Source organism: Schistocerca nitens, chromosome 1 (genome assembly GCF_023898315.1).
Source record: "Schistocerca nitens isolate TAMUIC-IGC-003100 chromosome 1, iqSchNite1.1, whole genome shotgun sequence".
Classification (NCBI taxonomy): Eukaryota; Metazoa; Arthropoda; class Insecta; order Orthoptera; family Acrididae; genus Schistocerca; species Schistocerca nitens.
In genome coordinates this window covers 54,700,904-54,722,209 of record NC_064614.1, presented here as the reverse complement: position 1 = coordinate 54,722,209, position 21,306 = coordinate 54,700,904, and the positions used below count along the sequence as shown (strand labels likewise).

Genomic DNA, 21,306 nt, shown 5'->3' with positions numbered 1-21,306 from the left:
ACGATCGCTGCTTCCGGAATCCATGTTGATTCCTACAGAGTAGATTCTGGGTTTCCAAAAACGACATGATACGCGAGCAAGAAACATGTTCTAAAATTCTACAACAGATCGACGTCAGAGATATAGGTCTATAGTTTTGCGCATCTGCTCGATGACCCTTCTTGAAGACTGGGACTACCTGTGCTCTTTTCCAATCATTTGGAACCCTCCGTTCCTCTAGAGACTTTCGGTACACGGCTGTTAGAAGGGGGGCAAGTTCTTTCGCGTACTCTGTGTAGAATCGTATTGGTATCGCGTACTCTGTGTAGAATCGAATTGGTATCCCGTCAGGTCCAGTGGACTTTCCTCTGTTGAGTGATTCCAGTTGCTTTTCTATTCCTTGGACACTTATTTCGATGTCAGCCATTTTTTCGTTTGTGCGAGGATTTAGAGAAGGAACTGCAGTGCGGTCTTCCTCTGTGAAACAGCTTTGGAAAAAGGTGTTTAGTATTTCAGCTTTACGCGTGTCATCCTCTGTTTCAATGCCATCATCATCCCGGAGTGTCTGGATATGCTGTTTTGAACCACTTACTGATTTAACGTAAGACCAGAACTTCCTAGGATTTTCTGTCAAGTCGGTACATAGAATTTCACTTTTGAATTCACTGAACGCTTCATGCATAGCCCTCCTTACACTAACTTTGACATCATTTAGCTTCTGTTTGTCTGAGAGGTTTTTCTGCGTTTACACTTGGAGTGAAGCTCTCTTTGCTTTCGCAGTAGTTTCCTAACTTTGTTGTTGAACCACGGTGGGTTTTTCACGTCCCTCAGTTTTACTCGGTACGTACCTGTCTCAAACGTATTTTACGATTGCCTTGAACTTTTTCCATAAACACTCAACATTGTCAGTGTCGGAACAGAAATTTTCGTTTTGATCTGTTAGGTAGTCTGAAATCTGCCTTCTATTACTCCTGCTAAACAGATAAACCTTCCTCCCTTTTTTTTATTTTCCTATTAACTTCCATATTCAGGGATGCTACAACGGCCTTATGATCACTGACTCCCTTTTCTGCACTTACAGAGTCGAAAAGTTCGGGTCTGTTTGTTATCAGTAGGTCCAAGATGTTATCTCCACGAGTCGGTTCTCTGTTTAATTGCTCGAGGTAATTTTCGGATAGTGCACTCAGTATAATGTCACTCGATGCTCTGTCCCTACCACCCGTCCTAAACATCTAAGTGTCCCAGTCTATATCTGGTAAATTGAAATCTCCACCTAAGACTATAACATGCTGAGAAAATTTATGTGAAATGTATTCCAAGTTTTCTCTCAGTTGTTCTGCCACTAATGCTGCTGAGTCGGGAGGTCGGTAAAAGGAGCCAACTATTAACCTAGCTCGGTTGTTGAGTGTAACCTCCACCCATAATAATTCACAGGAACTATCCACTTCTACTTCACTACAGGATAAACTACTAATAACAGTGACAAACACGCCACCACCGGTTGCATGCAATCTATCCTTTCTAAACACCATCTGTGCCTTTGTAAAAATTTTGGCAGAATTTATCTCTGGCTTCAGCCAGCTTTCTGTACCTATAACGATTTCAGCTTCGGTGCTTTCTATCAGCGCTTGAAGTTCCGGTACTATACCAATGCAGCTTCGACAGTTTACAATTACAATACTGATTGCTGCTTGGCCCCCGCATGTCCTTACTTTGCCCCGCACCCTTTGAGGCTGCTGCCCTTTCTGTACTTGCCCGAGGCCATCTAACCTAAAAAACCGCCCAGTCCACGCCACACAACCCCTGCTACCCGTGTAGCCGCTTGCTGCGTGTAGTGGACTCCTGACCTATCCAGCGGAACCCGAAACCCCACCACCCTATGGTGCAAGTCGAGGAATCTGCAGCCCACACAGTCGCAGAACCGTCTCAGCCTCTGATTCAGACCCTCCACTCGGCTCTGTACCAAATGTCCGCAGTCAGTCCTGTCGGCGATGCTGCAGATGGTGAGCTCTGCTTTCATCCCGCTAGCGAGACTGGCAGTCTTCACCAAATCAGATAGCCGCCGGAAGCCAGAGAGGATTTCCTCCGATCCATAGCGACACACATCATTGGTGCTGACATGAGCGACCACCTGTAGATGGGTGCATCCTGTACCCTTCATGGCATCCGGAAGGACCCTTTCCACATCTGGAATGATTCCCCCCGGTATGCACAGGGAGTGCACATTGGTTTTCTTCCCCTCTCTTGCTGCCATTTCTCAGGTCAACCAAACTAGATTATCCTTTACACTACACTTCGTGGCAACTGGTCCTGTTTCACCTCTTAGCCCTTTCACTTTTCTTACACATTCCACGGGGGGGCCCTTGCCCTGTCCCTTAAGTCAAAACACCACGGACCTTAATTCATTACTACACTTCTTGCACAATAACTTCTAACTCTCTATTCCCAACTTATAAGCTAAAAATGAATCAGTTATTTCTAATACTACCCCTTGGTGCATTCAGCTTCCTTCTACTGCATTTATGCTCGGGGTATCCAATCCACTGGAATTTGGGCAATGGCTGGGTCTCAGCTCAATCTTGTGCTTCGTCTTCTACGTTCCAGAACAGGGACTGCACTTACCATAAAAAATGCCGCTTCAGTGGTTGGTGCAACAATAGCCAGTGTTATCTCTTTCCACTACTGATTTTCCCAATTTGAATTTGCGTGCTGCAATAGGGTTTCCAGGTAGATTCGTTTCCCCTGCGGGTTCAAAAGCTTGTTTATAAACTGCATTAATTCCAGCTCGAGTTTGATTTAAGCTGGTTAGATTTAAGGAGGATAGCACTTCCATGGTTCCTCTGGCCAATACAAACGAAGCTGCAAAATATTCCGGTGAGTTATCCCGGAAAACGTGGCAGACAGACGGAAAGTAGCCCCCATTATCTTGCACACTATTCCATTTAATAACAAACCACTCCAGTTTAATTCTAGGCAGTTTGCTGATGTAAGCTTCCCTTTCTCACAACAACTAGCCATCACTACCATCTTGTCAAAGGTAGAGTACAACCAGTGCACCTCAACATGCAGAAAGTACAATTTTGTCTCTATCAGTTCTTTATTGCATTTTATTACTTCCTTTTTTCCCATTAGCAATTTCACTGCACGGGAATCCTGCCCATCTGTTATTACCATATTCAGACTGACTGTGATTTCCCCTCAGTGGCATTCTTGTAACTTTGCTTGCTCCGTTTCTACATATCTCCCATTGTCTTTTACAGTTAATAGCAGTCGCTGCATTTTTTTCTCTTACAAATTTTCTCAATATCCCTCACTTGACACGATATGCATGAACTATGTAGCACTCGTACTGTGCTTGTTTCCCTGCTACTGGTATAGAAACAGAAATGTAAACTTTTGCTCCATCAGTTCTCACCAATATTGTGTATACCTTGAAATAAAAGGGTAAGTTCTTGTGCTTGGGTTCTAAAAACGTCCTCAGCTCCGGCAGTAGTTCCTTCTGTACTTTCCACAGGCCCTCTAAATATTGCTCTGGCAACAACAATTTTATACCCAGCTGACCTCTTACAGCCTGCTGCATAGCCTCCTGTAGTTGTTACTTTCCATCTGCTGCTTTCTGTTGGGTACAGGGCACATGCGAATTGCGGGGAAAGAAAGGGCAGATTGAGCGGCCAAGGAGGCATGTCGCGACCCTAAGTTATTTCAGTGTGCCATCCCCGTGCACGCTACCATCTTGCTGTTTAGGCACATAGTCCTGCTTCGTTGGGAAGACAAGTGGCTTGAAGTGACCAACAACAAGCTCTGTGTAATAAAGCCCACAACTCGCTTGTGGCATATTTCCTTTTGGCCATGGTGAAGTCTTCGTGTCTTTGCAAAGGCCCCAGCCTCAAGATAATTGGAGTCTTACTCTGATGAGAGGACCGTCCAGTGTTTATTGCTTGTGGTGTGCAGATCACTATGTGCCACATTTGTTGATTTTCCTTTATTTTGCAACCAGTGGGCTGCTGCGGATCTACTGTTAGATCTGCCGTGTATTTTAAGCAATGTTCAAATGAATGTGGTTCAAGTTTTAAAGTTTTGTGAATTGCCCAACATTTTTAACAAGGTTTTATGGAGATGTTTTTAAAGTGTCAACAGGGTGGCTGGCTCATCCAGGTTTTTTGCAAGTGGTCAGCCAGTCACAGTTATCTGTGCTTTTCTTGTAGCTCTTTTGTGTTTCGTTTTCTGTGTTTTAATTTCATGTATAGCTACTCACTGGTTTTAGGGCATATGAGATTGTGACTTTGAGCTCATTTTGTATGTGTGAGTGTACATTTATTTTAGTTTCTCCCCACATTTCTTTGTATTGATCAGTGTAAGGGTGCTGATGACCTCGCTGTTGGGCACCCATAAGATCCACACACACACACCTTTTCTTCTATCTTCTACACACTGCAACTATTTTGTGATTACTACTTCCCTATTGAAGACTTTTACTTTGGTTTGGTCGACTAACTGTCTCTTCTGCATCTCTGGGATACCACATTACTTCTCTAGTCAGTTGTTGAAGTAGTTCTGAGTTATTAAGTACATGCTTCTCTGAACCTCACCTACCAGCAGGAATACCTGTTACTTTCCTCCCCTTAAATTCATTGCTGCTCCGCAGCTGCTTACACTAATTACATAAATCTATACTTAACCTAAAAAAGAAAAGACTATCTCTTAGGCCTTAATCCATATGAGTTCCTTGTTATTGTTTCATTCACAAGCTCTTGTTTATCTTTCAATACCTTTCTCCTTTGAATACCCTTTCTGTTCCGCATCTTCTATCCACAGAATATCTTCTGCACTCCCTTGAAAATCTTTCACTCGCCTACAAGCACAGTTATCTTTCTCATCAGCAGTTGAATGTTGACATTTACTGGTGGCATAGTCTCTACTATGTGGTAAGACCCTACCACTACCTGTGGTCCCAACTTGGGTTCTCTGCATAACAACCCATCCTACATACAAAACTGTGAGTGTTTAAAATACTGCTTACATTTGTCATCCACTCTTTGTGCAGCGTGACATTCCTTGTGCTCGTTACCTCAGTGTGTAATACTGTAGTACTGTAGGCGCCCCAGTGGTCCCGGTCGCCTACTGTGGACTGGATGGCCGAGCGGTGACCTCGAGTTGCCAGGATGCTAGGAAATGACTGTGGTCACGTCAGAAACACCAAAGAAACATTATTAATTCATAACACCTTTATTTCTGCCAAGTACAATGTGGCCCGCGTAACAAAGGCTGGCTGAGCTTGGTGATATCAATGACCTTCCCGAGTCCTCGCTGACTCGTAGTGATGACACCAGCTCCGGGTCACACAGTCTTGCTAGCGCATCGCCGCCTGCTGTGACCTAACGAAGGAATGTCCTTACTTCGTACTTCGGCGGCGCGTGGCTGTTGGCGCCTGGCTGGCCGGCTGGCTCGGCTGCGGACAGCAAGAGGCTGCACGTGGAGGCTCCGGGTTGTAGTCCCGGTGCTGTCAGCACGAGAGGCGTTCTCTTAGTGTGGAGTGTACTCTATCCCACCCCGTCTTCTTTCCTGCTCCTCCTAGTAGCTCGTCCGCGGTGGATGGGCGGAACGGGCTGCAATCCCCCAGTGTCGTCGGCTCACCCGGTTGTGACGGCGGATGCACAGGGTCTAGGCCCTGCACGATCTCAACGACGGCTCACTGATGTGATCAGCATTGGCGGCGAGCGAGTCTGCCGCGATGTCCGCTAATCCTGGGTTGATGATTGACAGCGGCAGAAGAGAGGACCAGAGCTGGTACTGTCCCCTCACGTCTGCTGCTGGATGGGCCGCCCTTACTGCAACATCTCCTTAATAGTGATTAACATGTTGATTACCGAGCTGAGCGCTATGCAGCGACACAGTACACATCTAACTGCAAGTCTAACTGCGAGTGCCTTGTTGCTATCAAAGCTGGCATACTTAAAGGAAGCATGAGCGACGTCCTGACGTTTGTAATGAACGCATTCGTTCCACTTATACTGCTGATTCATCTGTCGTACTCGCCCCTTAGGTGTTCTTGCGACAGAGTTACGTGTTGCGGCAGACTTACGCAAAGTTGTGAAATGCAGTACAGCTGACACTATACCTGTCTTGCACTCTACGAAAGTCTCCGTCTAACACAAACCTGCATGCTAAGCAATTGTCTCTCGCCTGTTGTGTGTAACCAGGCCATTGCCCCTGCTTGGCGACACATTCCGATACATGTGCAATACTCTTACCTCTTGGGTAACCTACTGCCTCTGGCTCTTGGCATAGGCAACGAAACTTTGACAATATTCCACGTTTCCATCTCTTTACTATTCCGCGACACTACAATACTGCTACTTTTCTACTTAAGCCATGCGCATTTCCATGCTTCTTCCGAGGGTTATGCGTAACTTCAAAATCAAATTAACTTAGTCTTATGTTCGTAGATTATCCCGGCGAATGAGATGCTTGAAGGTCTCGCGGGCATCATCCGGGTTGACTGGTCGTTGTAGAACGAATTTTCGATGGTGTAATGTGCCACCATCATCGGGTTACTCCTGTTGACTGACATCATAGGCCAGCGGGTGGTGTTGTATATATACCTGTCGCCTCTCCACTCCACTGACTCCGCGTCTGGGCCGAGGGATGTGCAGGCCACGGTGGTGGGGGTAGCTTGCGCTGACGAGATGACTGATGGGCATCAGTATGCATGCCGCCTTCAGCGGGTGTGGTGCCCCATTTCCGCTGCTCCTGCAGAACTTTTATTGCTGGATTCCATGCTTGGCTGAGTTGAAATACATTGTCCTTGTTAATAAGGTTCTTGTGCAGCCGGATTTCAATTGCTTCCTTGTATACACAGTCCCAAAAATGGGATGTGTTGTGCAGGACTTCTGTGTTCTCGTAGTTCATACGATGCTTTGTCTCGAGGCAATGTTCTGCGATTGCAGATTTTGTAGGCTGTTGGAGATCGGTGTGCCGTTTGTGTTCAGTACACCTTTCCTCGATCGTGCAAATGGTTTGCCCCACATTTGCTTTCCCACACTCGCACGGTGTGAAATAAACTCCAGATTTCCGGAGTCCTAAATCATCCTTCACTGTCCCTGCAAGGGACTTGATCTTTGGTGGCGGGCGGTAGACACATTTGATGTTATGGCGTCCTAGAATCCTGCCTATTTTTCCAGATACGTTGCCTGCATATGGTATGTAGGCTGTCGCTTTCAGTGTATCATCAGGTGTCGGCTGTGTGGGTTGTCTTCCGGTAGACGCTGTGTCCCAGTGTTCCATCAGGCTTTTTTCGTACCAGAACATCCAAGAATGGTAGCTGCCCGTCTTTCTCCACCTCCAAGGTGAACTGAATTTGGGGGTGGATAGAATTCAGGTGTTGCAAGAACAGTTGGAGCCTCTCTTCCCCGTGAGGCCAAATGGCGAATGAGTTGTCAACATATCAGCAAAAGACTGTTGGTTTTAGTGTTGCTGATTCTAACGCTTTCTCCTCAAATTCTTCCATGTACATGTTGGCCACCACAGGTGACAGAGGGCTACTTGAGCATAAAAAAAAGGTTCTGTGCCACGCCAACAGGTTCTGAGATTTAGTCAACAAAGAGGCAGTGGAAATATGAGTACATGAAGATCTTTTCATCTGGGACAGCACTGCATGGGATGTACTCCACTACAGAACCCCCCACTGTCCCCTCGCCCAATGACAGTGGCATCTTTTCTGGAGACAAGTGATTGGTACATCTGTTGTGCCCTCAACAGGAGAGTCTGCATTGAGAATAACAAACACGAAACTCGACGAAACATTATGACAACACAGTGCCACAATTCGGCTGATAATCTAGGAAGATTACATTAGTTAAATTTTCCAAGAGAGCTTCCATTCCCATCTAATACACCTCGTGTGTCTAACATTGGTCCAACGAGTCCAAGGGTGCAAGTGACACTTTAAGCTGTGGTGCTTAAAGAATATAATTTTTTTCTTTCATGGCTGATTGTAGAGAAATACTCCTCGTCTCCATCTGTTCTTTTCATCAGCATCAGTTAGTTTTAGTATATGGGTGAATGTGACTATTATTAGCAGTTAACACCACAAAATATCCGTAATCTATATTAAGTGTAAAGTAGTGTGTCCGTTATTAGCAGTGGTGAATGACAGAATGTTATCTAAGCCCTACTTGCAAACAAATCATGTGTGTAATTCTCATTCATCCGTTTTTACATTTCAGGATTATTATTAACACACAACGAGCAAGCAGATGCGTGTCTTGTCATTGCTGTCGTGCACCTCTATTATACATGGTTAAAGCATCTCTAATTCTGTAACCTAGCATTTACAGGAACCTCTGCTTGTATGTGTTTCAGTTGCTGCCTAATAAATATAAATTTTGTAGACATTTCCTTTAACAGTAGTTTCATTTTGGTATTGCCATTCTGCGTGACACTACATCAGTTGCAGCTTGGTGTCTGATACACTTTCTCCTGTCTGTTTGACATAAAACTAACTTTCTAAATTCAGAGGAAGTAACTGTAACATGTAAAAATTTGACTGAATAACTTCTTTTTAGGATATTTAATAGCAAGGCCCTAATATGTTAATGGAAAATCCTAGATGGAATACAAACTGTTTGCATTTAAATACAACCACTTTCCATTTAGAGGAAACATTGCGTGGGATATATACATTTAACAAGATTTACCAGTGTATTTCACTATTAAAATATGCATGCATTTGTGTATATTGCTCTGAAGAATACTTATTCAGAAGATGGGCTGCAATGATCAAATTCATGTGTAAGTGCTTATTTGCTGCTCAACATTTCACCTTGTTGATGAATGATTGTCTTTACTTACGCCATTCCTTGGTATCTTTACTATCAGTTAGTAGGGAAAGTAAAAGGGATTGGTCTAGATTTTGAACTGAAGCAATTCACGAACTGCTTCAAATTCATAATATGTGTGTTACTGTTGGTGGGTACATTTGAAGTTTTGTGTTGCTAGATGTGTGGTAATTTATGGATAGAATAAGAGTTTTGAGGTGAGGTGTACCAGTAATTAAAAATAAAATAAAGCAGATTTTCTAAATTACATGTAGTTTGTTAACTGATCCTGTCCCTCACAATTTGTTTTAATGTATATTTATATGTCTTATCTACCACAGGTTTTAAAACACCTTGCAAAAGAAGTGAAGGTTGTTCCATGTGGCACAGAGGGAAGTAGTGGAATTAGAGAATCTGCTGCAGGTGATGACGAGGAAGAAGAGGAAGAAAGTAAAAGAGGGGATTCTTGTGACAGACCAGAACGATTATCTGCAGGCAGAGAACTTACACCACGACCTCCACCAGAATATCCAAAATGGCTTGACTCCCCTGTGTCATACAGATTAAGAGGTACTGGTGCTGGTCCCACAGGAACCCTTGCTGATAAGATCAACCTCTCAAGATCCCAGCCAGATCTTTCTCGCATTGGTGCCAGCAAAATTGGAAGTCCCAGGTAAGTCTTCGCATATATTACTGATTTAAAAATCTGCTTTTGGGCATAACTATTCTTATTATTTATGAACTTGTGTGTGTGAGGGGGGCGGGGGGGGGGGGGATTTGGAGATTGTGATTGAATAGTTTCTATGTTGATCTGTGCTACAACTTTGCATAAACATTTCAATCTCTGCATGAAAAATTGCAAAGGAACTGTCATTTCTAGACTTGTAGTTGATTTATTGAAGCCCAGAAATCTTATGTAGTATTTCCCCAAAAATAAGAGGTTCTTGACAAGAAATGTTAAATATACACTAAAAATAGTTTCTATGTTGATCTGTGCTACAACTTTGCATAAACATTTCAATCTCTGCATGAAAAATTGCAAAGGAACTGTCATTTCTAGACTTGTAGTTGATTTATTGAAGCCCAGAAATCTTATGTAGTATTTCCCCAAAAATAAGAGGTTCTTGACAAGAAATGTTAAATATACACTAAAAATTTGCAGCATGAGGATAGTACTCTTGTCACAACAAAATATGTTTGGCATTGACAATATTGTAAAAAGGATAATTGCTACTCACCATAAAGATTGCACATTGATTTGCAGACAGGCACAATGAAAATACTGTCACACATTGAGCTTTAGGCCAAAGCCTTCTTCAGAAAAGCAAACACACACACACACACATTCACACAAGCAGGCACATCTGATGCAGACATTAGCACTGTCTCCAGTCACTGTGGCCAGAATACAACTCTGACCTTGAACAAATCAGCAATCCAGAATGGGATGTGAAAGGAGGAGAATTAGCAGGGTATACAGGTGTGGAAAGACAGGAGTGTTGACTGGCAGAGTGTGCAGCAGGACAGGGCTGCCAGGCACAGAGTTGGGGGCTGTGGGGTAAATAGGGGGCGGGAGAGGAGAGGAGCACTGAAAGGGAAAAGAACAGTGACTGCAGTGGCAGAGAGCACTGTTAAGGTGAGGGGATGTGAACTGGGAGGAGGTGATAGGACAGAGGGGTTGTAAACTGTTGGGTGAGGGGTGCAAGGACAGTAAGTTATCATAGGTTGAGGCTGGAATGATTTCGGGAGCAGAGAATGTATTGTAAGGTAACTTGCATCTGTGAAATTCAGATAAACTGATAGAGGGTGTGGGGTTGCAAGTAAATTAATAAATAGCTTTGCCATTTACAAGAGCCTGATAACTATTTTTGCGGTCAGCCAGAAAGTGATGGAGAACATACTGATCATAATTTCTAGCCTACAAGTCCACGTTACCCTTTGTATTCTCTGAAAGAAAATGTTCCTACGTGCTATTTACTCAGCGGGATCAGGAACGAAAGTTTTGGGTTCCGCTAAATAGGTCAGGTGCCCACTACACACAGGAGGCGGCTACACGAGTAGCAGGGGCTGTGTGGCATGGACTGGGCGGTTCTTTAAGTTAGACAGTCTTGGGAAAGATCAAAAAAGGCTCCAGTCTCAAAGGGTACAGGGCAAAGAAATGATGAGAATTGCCCAAGCAACAGTCGGTATTGTAGTTGTAAATTGTCATAGCAGCGTTGGAAAAGTACCAGAACTTCAAGCGCTGATAGAAAGCACTGAAGCTAAAATTGTTATACGAACAGAAAGCTGGCTAAAGCCGGAGATAAATTCTGCTGAAATTTATAGAGAGACGCGCAAACCATGTTCTGAAAGGGTATATTAAATAAAGTAAGTGGTGGTGTGTTTGTGTCTGTTGGTATTAGTTTATCTTGTAGTGAAGTTGAAATAGATAGTTCCTGCGAATTACTGTGGGTAGAGGTTATACTCAACAGCCATGCCAAAATAATAATTGGCTCCTTCTGCTGACCCCCCCCCCCCCCCCCCCCCAGCTCAGATGATATAATAGCTGAATGCTTCAACGAAAACTTGAATCTCATGTAATAAGTATCCCACTCAAAGTTATAATTGGTGGAGACTTCAATCTACCCTCAATTTGTTGGCGAAAATACATGTTCAAAGCTGGTGGTAGACAAAAACATCTTCCAAAATTGTACTAAATGCTTTCTCTGAGAATTACTTTGAACAATTAGTTCATGAGCCCACACAAATTGTAAATGGTTGCGAAAACTCACTTGACCTCTTAGCCACAAATAATCTTGAGCTAATAGTCATGACGGATACAGGGATTAGTGAACACAAGGTCATTGTAGCGAGGCTCAAAACCATATCAACAAAAACCACTAAAAATAAATGCAAAATATATCTATTTAAAACAGCAGATAAAAATTTGCTTGATGCCTTCCTAAGAGAGAGTCTCCATTCCTTCCTAGCTAATTATGTAAGTGTAGACCAGATATGGCTCAAATTCAAAGATACAGTATCGACAGCAGTAGATAAATGCATACTGCATAAGTTAATAAGAGACAGGACTGATCCACCATGGTACACAAAACACGTCAGAACACTGTTGCAGAAGCAACGAAAAAAGCATGCCAAATTCAGAAGAACGCAAAATCCCCAAGATTGGCTAAGTTTCACGGAAGCTTGAAATTTAGCACGGACGTGAAAGCGAGATGCTTTTAATAGTTTCCACAATGAAATGTTGTCTCAAAATATGGTAGAAAACCCAAAGAGATTCTGGTCGTATGTAAAGTACACCAGTGACAAAAAACAGTAAATACCGTCACTGTGCGATAGCGATGGAAATGTTACCGATGATGGTGCCACTAAAGCGGAGTTACTAAATACAGTTTTCCATAATTCCTTCACGAACGAAGATTAAGTAAATATTCCTGAATTTGAAATCAGAACAGCTGTTAGCATGAGTGACATAAAAGTAGATATCTTAGGTGTTGCAAAACAACTCAAATCACTTATGAAAGGCAAGTCTTCTGGTCCAGATGGTATACCAGTCAGGTTCCTCTCAGAGTATGCAGACACAGTAGCACCTTTCTTAGCAATCATGTACAACCGTACAATTGACGAAAGGTCTGCTCCTAAAGACTGGAAAGTAGCACAGGTCACACCAATATTCAAGAAGGGAAATGGGGTAACCCAATGAATTACAGACCATATAACTGACCTCAATTTTCAGTAGGATTTTGGAGCATATACTGTACTCGAACACTATGAATCACACTCATTGATACATAACCAACACGGATTCTGAAAATATCGTTCTTGTGCAACACAGCTAGCTCTTTATTCCCATGAAGTATTGAGTGCTGTCAACAACTGATCTCAGATGGATTCCATATTCCTAAATTTCCAGAAGGCTTTTGATACCATTCCTCACAAGTGAGTATTAATCAAATTGCGTGCATATGGAGTATTGTCTCAGTTATGTGACTGGATTCGTGATTTCCTCTCAGAGAGGTCACAGTTCGTAGTTACAGAAGGTAAATCATCAAGTAGAACAGAAGTGATATCTGGCGTTCCGCAAGGTAGTGTCATAGGCCCTCTGCTGTTCCTGATTTACATAAATGATCTAGGTGATAATCTGAGCAGCCCCCTTAGATTGTTTGCAGATGATACTGTAATTTACTGTCCAGTAAAATCAGCAGATGATCAATTCCAATTAAAAAATGTTCTAGAGAAAATTTTTGTATGGTGCGAAAAGTGGCAATTGGCACTAAACAAAGAAAAGTGTGAGGTCATCCACATGGATACTAAAAGAAATCCGATAAATTTTGGGTATACGATAAATCACACAAATCTAAGGGCTGTCAATTCGACTAAATACCTAGGTATTACAATTACGTGGAACTTAAATTGGAAAGACCACATAGATAATATTGTGGGGAGAGCGAAACAAAGACTGCACTTTGTTGGCAGAACACTTAGAAGATGCGACAAACCCACTAAAGAGATAGCCTACATTACACTTGTCCGTCCTCTGCTGGAATACTGCTGCACGGTGTGGGATCCTTACCAGGTAGGATTGATGGAGGACATCGAAAAAGTGCAAAGAAGGGCAACTCGTTTCGTGTTACCGCGCAATAGGGGTGAGAGTGTCACTGATTTGAGATGCGAGTTGGGGTGGCAGTCACTGAAACAAAGGCAGTTTTGCTTGCGACGAGATCTGTTTACGAAATTTTCATCACCAACTTTCTCTTCCGAATGCGTAAATATTTTGTTGACACCCACCTATGTAGAGAGAAATGATCACCATAATAAAATAAGAGAAATCAGAGCTCGAGCGGAAAGATTTAGGGGTTCCTTTTTCCCACGCGATGATGACGACATTAATAATAATAATAACAATAAACCCCGTGGAGGCCCGGGAAAAGAATAGGCCTCCGGTATGTTCTGCCAGTCGTAAAAGGTGACGAAAAGAACAAACCACTAATAGGGCTAACCCTCCTTTTAGTGTGATGAGTTGGTTCAGGACAGAACTGAAGAAGCCTCGGACAAGTGCCGTCACGGTCGGGGACAACGCTTTAACCCTATGCCCGCCCACAATGGTAACGACACTGCTAGCCAACTGGAAAATGATTTAAATCCAAATAGAAGTGTTTTGCAGGATATGCTTCCTGCAACCACCCTAGAAGGAAAACAAAGACAGAGGATGAGATGGTCAGATGAAGTTAATCGACACCTCATGTTCTGATATTACCAAGCAACAAACCTAGGACCCAACACAACTGGATACAGATCACAAGTATACACAACATTTATTACCAGATACCCAGAATTAAAATTTTTAACAGAACAACGACTAGCTGATCAGATCCGTGTAATAATAAAAAATAACAGGATACCCCAGTCAGAATTAGAAAACATAAAACAACAAGTACAACAAATACTGGAACAAAATAATGTGCAATCAGAAGAAGAAGAAAATACAGTAATGGACTCAAACATCCTAGAGCAAACAAACAAAGAACAACACGCATCAATTAAACAATCAGAGGAAAACGAAATCTTAAGACAGCCACCAGAACAAGCACAAATAGAACACCAAGTGACACACATGTTAGATGTAGAACAAAAATTTCAGCTGACATATATAGAATACAGACACAAATAGAGACATTAGACCATTCTTGCATAGACTGCCAAATAACCCACAAGTCGAAACAACAGTAAAAACTATCAACACGACCATACACAACAAAATAAATGAAAACACAACTATGGAAGAGTTACAACTACTGGTTTATATAGGAGCACTCACTACACTAAATATACACACTAGGCAGAGATCAGAACCAACCAACACACAGAAGAAACCCACAAAACCAGCATGGCAACACAGGCTACAGATCAGAATAGAAAAACTGAGAAAAGACATCGGACAGCTAACACAATTTATAAGAAATGAAATATCAGACAAAAAACGAAAAAGGTTAGGTAAAACCTCACAACAAGAAGCGATAGAGCAATTAGATGAAAAGAAGCAGAAATTACAAGCATTGGCCAAACGACTTAGAAGATACAAAAAAAGTGAAAATAGAAGGAAACAAAACCAAACATTCAACACAAACCAAAAGAAATTTTATCAGACAATAGATAACACACACATTAAAATAGACAATCCACCAAACATAACAGACATGGAACACTTCTGGAGCAACATATGGTCAAACCCGGTACAACATAACAGACATGCACGGTGGATACAAGCAGAAACAGACACATACAAGATGATACCACAAATGCCTGAAGTGATAATTTTGCAACATGATGTCACCCAAGCAATTAATTCTACGCACAATTGGAAAGCCCCTGGAAAAGATAAAATAACAAATTTCTGGCTAAAGAAGTTCACCTTAACACATTCACATCTAACTAAATTATTTAACAGTTACATTGCAGACCCATACACATTCTCTGATACACTTACACAAGGAATAACTTATGTGAAACCTAAAGATCAAGCAGACACAGCAAACCCAGCTAAATATCGCCCCATAACATGCTTACCAACAATATACAAAATATTAACTTCAGTCATTACACAGAAATTAATGACACATACAACACAGAACAAAATTATAAATGAAGAACAAAAAGGCTGCTGCAAAGGAGCACGGGGATGTAAAGAGCAACTGATAATGGATGCAGAGGTGACATATCTAGCTAAAACTAAACAAAGATCGCTACACTATGCATACATTGATTACCAAAAGGCTTTTGATAGTGTACCATACTCATGGTTACTACAAATATTGGAAATATACAAAGTAGATCCTAAATTGATACAGTTACTAAACATAGTAATGAAAAATTGGAAAACCACACTTAATATCCAAACAAATTCAAATAATATCACATCACAGCCAATACAGATTAAGCGTGGAATATACCAAGGAGACTCATTAAGTCCGTTCTGGTTCTGCCTTGCTCTGAACCCACTATCCAACATGCTAAATAATACAAATTATGGATACAATATTACTGGAACATACCCACACAAAATTGGAACATACCCACACAAAATCACACATTTGCTATACATGGAAGATCTAAAACTACTGGCAGCAACAAATCAACAACTCAACCAATTACTAAAGATAACAGAAGTATTCAGCAATGATATAAATATGACTTTTGGAACAGACAAATGTAAGAAAAATAGCATAGTCAAGGGAAAACACACTAAACAAGAAGATTACATATTGGATAACCAAAGCGACTGCATAGAAGCGATGGAAAAAACAGATGCCTATAAATATCTAGGATACAGACAAAAAATAGGAATAGATAATACAAATATTAAAGAAGAACTAAAAGAAAAATATAGACTAAGACTAACAAAAATACTGAAAACAGAACTGACAGCAAGAAAAAAGACAAAGGCTATAAATACTTACGCTATACAAATATTGACCTACTCATTTGGAGTAGTGAAATGGAGTAACACAGACCTAGAAGCACTCAATACACTTACACGATCACAATGCCACAAATGTAGAATACATCACATACATTCAGCAACGGAAAGATTCACATTAACCAGAAAGGAAGGAGGAAGGGGATTTATCGATATAAAAAACCTACATTATGGACAGGTAGACAATTTAAGAAAATTCTTTCTAGAACGAGCAGAAACTAGCAAAATACACAAAGCAATCACTCATATAAATACATCGGCTACACCACTGCAATTTCATAACCACTTCTACAACCCTTTAGATCACATAACATCAATAGATACGAAGAAAGTGAATTGGAAAAAGAAAACACTACATGGCAAGCACCCGTATCATCTAACACAGCCATACATCGATCAAGACGCATCCAACACGTGGCTAAGAAAAGGCAATATATACAGTGAGACGGAAGGATTCATGATTGCAATACAGGATCAAACAATAAACACCAGATATTACAGCAAGCATATTATTAAAGATCCCAATACCACAACAGATAAATGCAGACTTTGCAAACAGCAAATAGAAACAGTAGATCACATCACAATCGGATGTACAATACTAGCAAATACAGAATACCCCAGAAGACATGACAATGTAGCAAAAATAATACATCAACAGCTTGCCTTACAACATAAACTAATAAAACAACACGTTCCCACATACAAGTATGCACTACAAAAGGTGCTGGAGAATGATGAATACAAATTATACTGGAACAGAACCATTATAACAGATAAAACACCACCACATAACAAACCTGACATCATACTCACCAATAAAAAGAAGAAATTAACACAACCAATCGAAATATCCATACCCAATACAACAAATATACAAAAGAAAACAGGAGAAAAAATTGAGAAATACATCCAACTGGCTGAGGAAGTCAAGGACATGTGGCATCAGGATAAAGTTGACATTATACCAATTATACAGGGTGATTCAAAAAGAATACCACAACTTTAGGAATTTAAAACTCTGCAACGACAAAAGGCAGAGCTAAGCACTATCTGTCGGCGAATTAAGGGAGCTATAAAGTTTCATTTAGTTGTACATTTGTTCGCTTGAGGCGCTGTTGACTAGGCGTCAGCGTCAGTTGGTGCTAAGATGGCGACCGCTCAACAGAAAGCTTTTTGTGTTATTGAGTACGGCAGAAGTGAGTCGAAGACAGTTGTTCAGCGTGCATTTCGAACGAAGTATGGTGTTAAACCTCCTGATAGGTGGTGTATTAAACGTTGCTATAAACAGTTTACAGAGAATGGGTGTTTGTGCAAAGGGAAAAGTTCTGGACGGCCGAGAACGAGTGATGAAAATGTAGCACGCATCCAGCAAGCATTTGTTCGCAGCCCAGGAAAATCAACTCGCAGAGCTAGCAGAGAGCTGCAAATTCCACAATCAACTGTATGGAGAGTCCTACGAAAAAGGTTAGTTACGAAACCTTATCGTCTGAAATTGGTTCAAGCACTGTCTGCAGCTGATAAGATTAAAAGAATCGATTTCTGTGATTTTATCCTTGCTCAAATGGAAACAGATGAATCTTTCGTTTCAAAGATTGTGTTTAGTGATGAAGCAACTTTCCACACTAACGGGAAAGTCAACCGTCACAATGTCTGTATATGGGGCACTGAGAATCCGCGGGAAACAACTCAGTATGAACGTGACTCACCTAAGGTGAACGTTTTCTGTGCCATTTCAGCCAATAAAGTTTTTGGTCCCTTTTTCTTCGAAGGTGCTACTGTAACTGGACTACAGTATCTGGAGATGTTAGAGAATTGGCTGTTCCCTCAGCTCGAACAAGAAGCACAACAAATCATATTTCAGCAGGATGGAGCGCCACCACATTGGCACTTATCTGTCCGTAACTACCTGAACGTCAACTACCCGAGGCGATGGATCGGCCGCCAGGCAGCCCATGACAGAGCACTTCATCACTGGCCTCCGAGAAGCCCTGATCTTACCCCTTGCGATTTTTTCTTATGGGGGTATGTTAAGGATATGGTGTTTCGGCCACCTCTCCCAGCCACCATTGATGATTTGAAATGAGAAATAACAGCAGCTATCCAAACTGTTACGCCTGATATGCTACAGAGAGTGTGGAACGAGTTGGAGTATCGGGTTGATATTGCTCGAGTGTCTGGAGGGGGCCATATTGAACATCTCTGAACTTGTTTTTGAGTGAAAAAAAAACCTTTTTAAGTACTGTTTGTAATGATGTATAACAGAAGGTTATATTATGTTTCTTTCATTAAATACACATTTTTAAAGTTGTGGTATTCTTTTTGAATCACCCTGTACTATCAACTACAGGAGTCATACCACACAATATCCACCAGTACATCAATTCAATACAGCTATATCCAAACTTATATATACAACTACAGAAATCCATAATTATTGATACGTGTTCAATTACCCGAAAGTTCCTAAATGCAATATAACATATACCGTACAGTTAAAAGGAAGTCATGCTTGATCAAGGTCCGCGTCACTTTCCATTTTTGACCAGACATAACGTCTGAGAAAAGAAAGAAATAATAATAATAATAATAATAATAATAATAATAATAATAATGTCCATATCGGAAACAGTGCTATTAGCAATTCAGAGGTGACCTCTGTGGCAAGTTCCAAGTAAAATGGTTTATCACCCTGACTTTTAATCATCAGAATTAAATGTCTGCCTTAAAAGTGGAAAATAATCTTGCCACTTGCCTTATGGTTTTGTCAACATTGTGGGGGGCACACGAACAGTTACTTCCATAGGACGGTGTACAGTGCTCGCAAGTTCACTTCCTAGATCTGATGTCACCCGAGGCACAGCGTATGCCAGCGTTTGACTGATGCAGATAGATTGATAGTTTGGTATGAAGTGTCTCCCCTTACTGACACTGAGGCTGTATTTATATGTGGGTGCAGCAGACTGCCAAATGGAACATCTGATATCAACCGCTCTAGGTACAGATAGCAGCATCTGAATAGCCCCTTTCTCGGGCACATATTAATTAATCTCTCTGCCATTTAACAATTCAGTCTTCTTAAGTTTTACATAGAAGAGTTAATTTTGCTATAGTTACTGAAAAAGTTTTAGCTCGACTGCATTTAAACTTCTCCGACTAGAATTTTTAGAATGGATCTGATGGTAGAAAGTGACCTCTGAGCTGCCTCTTTAAGATTCCTTGTAGTGATTGTTATTTACCATGAAGTCTTGAGCTTGGTACAGCTGTGTTATTTTATGAACACAATCAAGTGCTGTAATTAAAACTTCCTATTAACAAATGCAAATGATATTTAATCTAATTGAATAGGGATGTTTTTGTTCCAAATTTAGTTTTTAATGAATAACTTGAAAACTAATAGAGGTAGTGTAATGGAGTCACATACTTAATGTTTTTACATAAAACTGAGGCTACATGTGAATTTTCGTCTTTCTGATTCTCATATTTAGTGCCTTCAAATTTTTGTAAAAATGCCGATTTTTGACTAAAATGTTGCTCCGTTCAAGTTGAGACTTGTAGCTTGTGATTGTGACATACATTTGCAAATCCGGAACGTATTTAGCTTTCTAGCTTCATTATTGAGCATCCCTTATTTTATTCTTAAAATAATGTATTTTGCGAAACATATTCATTAGATCATTCTGAAACTTCACAGTGTTAACATTAATATACTGAATCATACATTGACAAAGTTTGGTAAAATTATTTTTATTTTTAATTTCACTCTTAGATTATGGTGCAATACTTTGTATGCTAAGCACAGGTACATTATGATGACATGGTGCTAGTAGTAGTAGTAGTAGTAGTAGTAGTGAAATGGGTAAGTTCTGGCACACTCGTTCGCCTCTGTCTCTCATACAAGGATACAGTGCTTTTTTTGCTACAAGGGGAGGACACAGATGGTCCAGATTGTGAAGCAACCATTGAAATCGAACATGTTATGTTCAGCTCCATATTGTGCCACGGGGTGGTCTACTGTGCTCTTGGCCACAGTTTGGCAGTGGCCATTCATTCTGGTTTCATACCAGTATAAAAGCTGTGCAATGGCTGTAGCAGGGCTGGTATATGACTTGGCTGATTGCAGAGGCAGCCCAGTTTCTAATTGGGTAGGATAAGCCTGTGATGGCACAGTATAAGAAGTGCTGTGTGGGTGGATTGGGCAGGTTGTGCAGTAGGTTGTTCCTCTGGGATCTGATCCCTGTGACAAGGGGTTGGGATTTCGAGTGGCATAGGGGTTTGATATCATGGTCTAGGGGTAGCGTGTTTGATTAGTAATCAAAACGTACTCAGTCCCAGGTTCAGACCCCGCCACTGCCTAAATTTTGAATGAAAGTCATCCACAATGGCAGCCGAATGCTTCCGACATAAGAAGTCACCCCCATCCGGCCAACAGTCTTGCAAAGTGTGTGGAGGAGTGGGTAGATGTTCAGGGAACTCTCTTGTCCTTGGGGTGGAAAACTGCCCCGAAAGGTGGAACAAGCAATAATGATCAGCAGCATGAGGATGCAGAAGGCAATGGAAACGAATGCATTCAAGATAGATAATGTGTGTCCACAGGACCTGTAATTGAAACTGTGTCATGGTGCTCTCCATTGTCAAACAATTCCAGACTAGTCACCCATTCAGATCTCCCCAATGGAACTGCCAGGGGGTAGGTAACCATGAGAAAAAGGTTGAGTAATCAACGAAAGGATAGAGCTCTACGGGTTGGGGTGTGGAATGTCAGAACTTTAATACATTATGGAAGCTAGAAAATCTGGAAAAGGAAATGCTAAGGCTCAGTCTAGATATTTTGGGTGTCAGCAGAGTGAAATGGATAGAAGAGAACGATTTATGGTTAGATGAGTATAAGATAATGTCGGTAGCTGCAGAAAATAGTGTAATGGGAGTAGGATTTGTTATGAATAGGAGGGTAGGGCAGGGAGTAATTCACTGTCAACAGTTTAGTGGTAGGGTTGTTCTCATCAGAATTGACAGCTGACCAACACTGACAACAAT

At 41.4% G+C, this 21,306-nt stretch overlaps 1 protein-coding gene across 2 annotated transcripts in view; it reads left to right on the top strand.

The window, feature by feature from the left end:
* Window positions 1–21,306, top strand: part of LOC126241099 (angiomotin-like protein 2) — a 172,985-nt gene that overhangs the window by 45,879 nt on the left and 105,800 nt on the right. For both annotated transcript variants that reach the window (XM_049947978.1, XM_049947977.1), the window contains exon 5: window positions 9,137–9,468. In XM_049947978.1, the coding sequence (XP_049803935.1) occupies window positions 9,137–9,468 (332 nt within the window). The remainder of the gene's footprint in view (window positions 1–9,136; window positions 9,469–21,306) is intronic.